We start from the raw sequence: 6,000 nt of genomic DNA, 5'->3' as shown, positions 1-6,000 counted from the left end.
ACAATGGATGAGTGTTCCCCTTACTCCACATACTCTCCAGCATAAGCTATCATTGGTGTTTTTGATTTTAGCCATTCTGACAGGTGTAACATGGTATCTCAAAGTTGTTTTGATTTGCATTTCCCTGATCGCTAAGGAGGTTGAGCATGACCTTAAGTGTCTTTTGGCCATTTGAACTTCTTCTGTTGAGAATTCTCTGTTAAGTTCAATACCCCATTTTTTAATTGGGTTAATTAGAGTTTTAATGTCTAGTTTCTTGAGTTCTTTGTAACATGAAGGGGCCTGCTTGTTGGGGTTTATGTCCTGCCCAGTTCCCCATAGCCAGCAAGCCCCCCAAAAATCACACAGAGTCTACATAGGTTATAAACTGATTGGCCCATTAGCTCACTCTTCTTATTAGCTCTTGTAGCTTATATTAACCCATTGTTCTTATCTATGTTAGCCACATGGCTCGGTACCTTTCTCATCCAGGTAGATTACATACTGCTTTTTCGGTGTCTGCGCAGGAGAGTGGGAAGAGCTTTCTTCTTCCCAGAATACTCCTGTTCTCATCACCCTGCTTCTACTTCCTGTGTGGTTGACTCACCTATACTTCCTGCCTGGCCATTCAGCATTTATTCAAAACATGATTGACAGAATACCGACAATTCTCCTGCACCAGTTCTTTATATATTTTGGAGATCAGACCTTTGTCTGATGCGGGGTTGGTGAAGATTTTCTCCCATTCAGTAGGTTACCTTTTTGTCTTAATGACAGTGTCCTTTGCATTACAGAAGCTTCTCAGTTTCAGGAGGTCCCATTTATTTATTGTTGCTCTTATTGTCTGTGCTACTGGGGTTATACGTAGGAAGTGGTCTCCAGTGCCCATGTGTTGCAGACTACTTCCCACTTTCTTTTCTATCAGGTTCAGTGTGGTCAGATTTATATTGAGGTCTTTAATCCATTTGGACTTGAGTTTTGTGCATGGTGATAGATATGGATCTATTTTCATTCTTCTACAGGTTGACATCCAGTTATGCCAGCACCATTTGTTAAAGATGCTTTCTTTCTTCCATTGTATAATTTTAGCTCCTTTGTCAAAAATCAGGTGTTCATAGGTTTGTGGGTTAATATCCGGGTCTTCGATTTGATTCCATTGGTCAATATCTCTGTTTTTATGCCAATACCAAGCTGTTTTCATTACTGTAGCTCTGTATCAGGCTATGCAGACATTTAAAAAGAGAATTGAATGTTAAGTGCAGATTTTCACCAAAGCTTGAAAACTTACAGATTGCAGGTTTCTTCAGGAGACAGAAAATATTAGAACTGCCACTAGATAAAATATTGTAAATAGATTTAATTTGTCAAAGATTTTCTTAAAACCAAACAAAATGGACCAAGTAGGACTGGCCCTACACTTTATGGGGAAGCTTGGTGGGACCTGGATTGCCTGCCATCAATATGCCTTTCTGTCTTTTCCACTCACAGGAGGAGAAGACTGCTTCAGTCAGCACACATCCCTCTCTGGTCATGTTTCCTTCCAAGTTCACTGCTATGGGACTGGCTATTCTTCAGGACTGGTGCAGGTGGATGGGTGCCAATGCCCAGCGCTCCCTGCTCATCCTGGGTATCCCGGATGACTGTGAGGAAGAAGAATTCCAGGAGGCTGTGCAGGCTGCCCTCAGGCCCCTGGGCAGGTACCGAGTGCTTGGCAAGGTCTTCAGAAAAGAGATCGGGGCAAAGGTCGCTTTGGTTGAATTCGCTGACAATTTAAACCAAAGTATGATCCCCCAACAAATACCAAATGATAGGGGGCCCTGGACTGTGATCTTCCTGCCTCCGGTCCCTGATATCGAGCTACAACAGGACACATTCAATTTCCCTGCACAGGCTCACGGGCAAGCTTTGGAAGGGTCTTCAGGTGGGGCAGGGGCTACAGTAGAGGAAGGAGATGTAGTTAGGGCTGTGGGTGAGGCAGGAGGAGCAGCTGAGGAAGGAGCTGAGGGTGAGGCCAGAGTACCTGTTGAGGAAGGAGCAGAGGGTGAGGAAGGAGCAGATGTGGCTCCTCCTGCTCCCTTCCTACTGGAGGAAGGAGCTGCAGCCAAGGCAAGAATGTCAGAAGAGGAAGAAACAGAGGGCGAGGAAGGAGCAGGTGAGGTAGGAGGAGCAGCCCAGGAAGAAGCTGCAGCTGAGGCGAGCATGCCAGATGAGGAAGGAGCAGAGGATGAGGAAGGAGTTGTAGCTGAGGGAGGGGTTGTGTATGAGGTAGCAGAAGTAGATGAAGCAAGATTGTTAGATGAGGGGGCTGTGGATGGGGAAGATGATGTAGTTGAGGCTGGGGCTGCAAGAATGTCTGATGAGGAGGGAGCTGGAGGTGACATGGGGGTCGCAGGTGTTATAGGAGCTATGGGTTGGGCAGGGGCTGCAGGTGAGGTAGGAGCTGCAGGAGAAGGAGGCGTTTTAGATGTGGGAGCAGGAGGTGATGAGGAGTCTGCAGGTGATGAGGACTCTGCAGGTGATGAAGGGTCTGCAGGTGATGAGGGGTCTGCAGGTGATGAGGGGTCTGCAGGTGATGAGGGGTCTGCAGGTGATGAGGGGTCTGCAGGTGATGAGGGGTCTGCAGGTGATGAGGGGTTTGCAGATGATGAAGGATTTGCAGGTGATGAAGGCTCTGGGAGCGATGAGGGGTCTGCAGGGGACGAAGGATCTGTGGATGATGGAGGGGCCATGGGAGAAGAAGGAGCTGTAGGAGAGGATGAGGCAGGAGCAGTAGGTGAGGCAAGACTGTCAGATGAGGAGGGAGCTGCAGGTGACATGGGAGTTGCAGGCATTCTAGGAGCCGTGGGATTGGCAGGAGCCGCAGGTGAGGCAGGAGGCTCAGGTGAGGAAGGGCCCTTTGATGTGGCAGGAGGGGCACATGGGGCTGGAGCCTGGACCCATCAGTGGGGCCAAGCCATGCAGCCCATCCTGGAAAACATGGCCTACCAGGAGCTGAGACACTTCTCTGGGATGGAAGAGCCCGGCTGTGGGGGTCTGTCTTTTGAGAGCTGGCTGGAGCACGCCAATGACATGCTATACATGTGGCGCCACATATCCGAGACAGAACGGCGTCGGCGGCTGGTCGAGAGCTTGGGCGGCCCTGCCCTGGATCTCCTGTGTGAGCTTCTGGAAGAGAATCCAGACACCCCTGCACAGGACTGCCTGGCTGCACTGGTGCACGTGTTTGGCAACAAGGATACCGTGATGACCGCGCGGATGAAGTTCCTGACTTGCTCCCAAGGGCCTCAGGAGACGCTCTTTGCCTATGTGATGCGCCTGGAAGGTCTGCTGCAGATGGCCCTGGAGAAGGGGGCCATTCAGCCTGCAACGGTGGATCAGGTGAGGGCACGGCAGGTGCTAATGCGGGCCCGGCCCAACCAGATGCTGCAGAACAGCCTGAGGAGGATGCGACTGGAGAGGCGGCCACCTGGCTTTGTTGGGCTGCTCAGACTTGTTCGGGAGACTGAGGCATGGGAGGCAGCTCTGGTAGAAAATGCAGTGATCCAAGTAGGGGAAGGGGTGGAAGTGCATGGTGGAGAGTTGGATGTGGTCCAGGCTGCCCTTGTTGGTGTTGGGGGCACTGAGCCTGCTCCTGCTGTTGGAGAGGCTCTTCCAGCCAGTGAAGCTGCTGGCCAGGCTGCTGCTGCTGTTGTTGAGCAAGCTGCTGAGCCTGCTGCTGATACTGATGGTGCCACAAAGGCAGGCCTTGATTCTGAGGAGGCCAAGGTCTTCCCTGTCACTGACAGAGATGAAAATGTGTTGGCCCCTGCTGGCTCAGGCCAGGCAGGGCCCACTGAGGGTCCAGGTGTGCCTGAGAGCTTGGCCAGTGCAGGAGAGCAAGTAGAGCCTGTACCAGAGGGGCTGAAGGAAGAGTCAGAAAATGAGGATGGGGCATGGGAAGGTAGTCACCCCAAATCCTTTGGCAAATAGGTTGACAAGGTTCAAGGGCTTCCTCCTTCCTCAGACAGTTAAGTCTTAGAGGCAGGCAAGGTAAGCCCAAGGCCCATGCTTCACCCCCAAAGTACAGCAGGGCCCAGAAGAAGTTTTACCCAACCTTAAACCAACTCTCTCCCACAAATCCCCAAGGGTTTCTGGCTACCACCAGCACCACCACCACCACCTCTCGTTTGAGTTATTCAGGTGACCACATTTGTCACCAACTGTTGTCAGGAGAGGTTCCCTTTCCCATGACAATGTTACCTCCAGAGCTAGTCCTGACTTGTTCTGGCTTGACTTGCCTGAAACACATTGCTGAGGTCCCAGCAACAAAATTAAGAATGTGGCCTGAGAATGCACCTGCTCTAGTCTGGAAGATGTGGGAAAGCGGCCATCCCCACACTTCAGTTACTTCATTCTCCCAGCACAGGCAGCCCACTACCTCCCACTTGCAGTGTCTAGGCAGGCAGGCTGCTTTCTGTCATGGAAGTTCACTCTTACCTGTCTGCCTTATAGTGACCCAGCTCTCCAGAGCGTTCACCTTCACACACTCCCCCTCATCCATTGGTTTTGTGCCAAGCCATGAGATATGTTAAACTGGGCAAGTGGAAGTTCTGGCCACCCAGTCAGCCACTTCCATACAGACGAGTGCAGTGAGCTGCTGTGCTAGTCAGGTCTTTCCTGTTCTTTGTGAGCTACTTATTTGCTTTCTCAGTGTGAACCTAGGTCTGCCACTGGCTGATTGTCTTCCAGATATGTGCAGTATAACCTGAGCAGGTCTTTTCTAGAGGCCCCAAGTCCAGCATGAGCCAGCTGGAAGAACAGAAGACACCAAGGGATTGACTGATGCTTATCTTGTGACTGTCACTTGATTGAGCTGCACAGGCAAAAAGACATGGACCTGGGAGGGACTTGAACACCATGTTTTTGTTCCATTTAAGTTGTTATTCATGACCCCTATATCCTCTACTTGGTGGGAGTATTCTGTGTTTTGATTTTTGATGTGTACTATAACTGGCCTGTGTCAATAATAGGGCAGCCCTGCCGGGTCATCCTCCAAAGTAAATGAGTATCACCAGAGGCCATTGTCTTGATAAGATGCACAGCTTGGATGTTTGTAAAGGTAGAAAATAGTTAGGGGCTCTAAGCTGCTTTCAGAGCCCTGAGAGGAGTAGTCTGGGAACTGTAGCTTCTGGTGACTATGATGTTTTCCTGACTAGTGTTTTACATTTTTCAATGGTTTCATTAAGTGTTTCTCTTTAATAAACTTTTGGATGTTTCAGCTGTGTCTTAACCATTTCCTTGGGCAGTTGGGGAAGGAATGGGTTTACAGGAGTATGAAATTTCAGCTTGGCACCCATGGGATATATCGTTGCTGAGAGGGTAAGGAGTAAGCACTTCAGTAAGCAAGCTAGGGATTGTGAGAGATGATTTGTAGTTAAGTTTCACTGGCCTAATTTGGGCTTTTGAAAATATTATACCAACCTGACATGATGACCCATGAGTAATCCCAGCACTTGTTAGACTTACAATTGTAGTCTAACCATGCAGGGACTTTCAGGACAGCCTAGGCTACAGCTATATGTAAAATCCTATTAATTTTTATTTATGCATATGTGTCCATTCATATGCCATTTGTGCAGGTGCCTGTAGAGGCCAGAAGAGGATTTTGGATACCCTGCCGTTGGAATTTCAAATGGCTGTGAGCTGCCCAGTGTGGGTGCTGGAAATTGAGCTATGGTCCTTTGCAAGTGCTCTTAACTGCTAGCTGTCTCTTAAAACATGCAAAATGACTTTTGTTGATGCTGGTTTTCTTAGCTTAGGGACAGTACCACATGGAGAAGACAATACTAACCATTATACCACTTTTCACGTTTTGTTACTCTGCCAGCTGTGAGCCACACTGACCTGAGGCCTGTGGTAGACTGAATACCTCTAGCCTCTGGCCTTCAGTCTTATTCACTGACAGTGCCAAATGCCTAGGCTAGCATAGGCTGTGGGGTTCTATGTAGCTCAGTGTGTAAAACAGAGTATCTTTCAAACCAG

General features: G+C 49.3%; 1 protein-coding gene across 1 annotated transcript; it reads left to right on the top strand.

The window, feature by feature from the left end:
* The first annotated feature begins 1,533 nt into the window (after positions 1 to 1,533).
* LOC119804510 (paraneoplastic antigen Ma6E-like) lies at positions 1,534 to 3,948 on the top strand. Its single transcript, XM_038315904.1, has 4 exons — positions 1,534 to 1,892; positions 1,941 to 1,984; positions 2,372 to 2,436; positions 2,470 to 3,948. The coding sequence occupies exons 1-4, from the start codon at positions 1,534 to 1,536 to the stop codon at positions 3,946 to 3,948; spliced, it is 1,947 nt and encodes a 648-aa protein (XP_038171832.1).
* The last annotated feature ends 2,052 nt before the right edge of the window (positions 3,949 to 6,000 follow it).

Source organism: Arvicola amphibius, chromosome X (assembly GCF_903992535.2).
Source record: "Arvicola amphibius chromosome X, mArvAmp1.2, whole genome shotgun sequence".
Taxonomy (NCBI): Eukaryota; Metazoa; Chordata; class Mammalia; order Rodentia; family Cricetidae; genus Arvicola; species Arvicola amphibius.
Note: the sequence above shows the minus strand (reverse complement) of the source record. Positions and strands in the feature narration are given on the sequence as shown.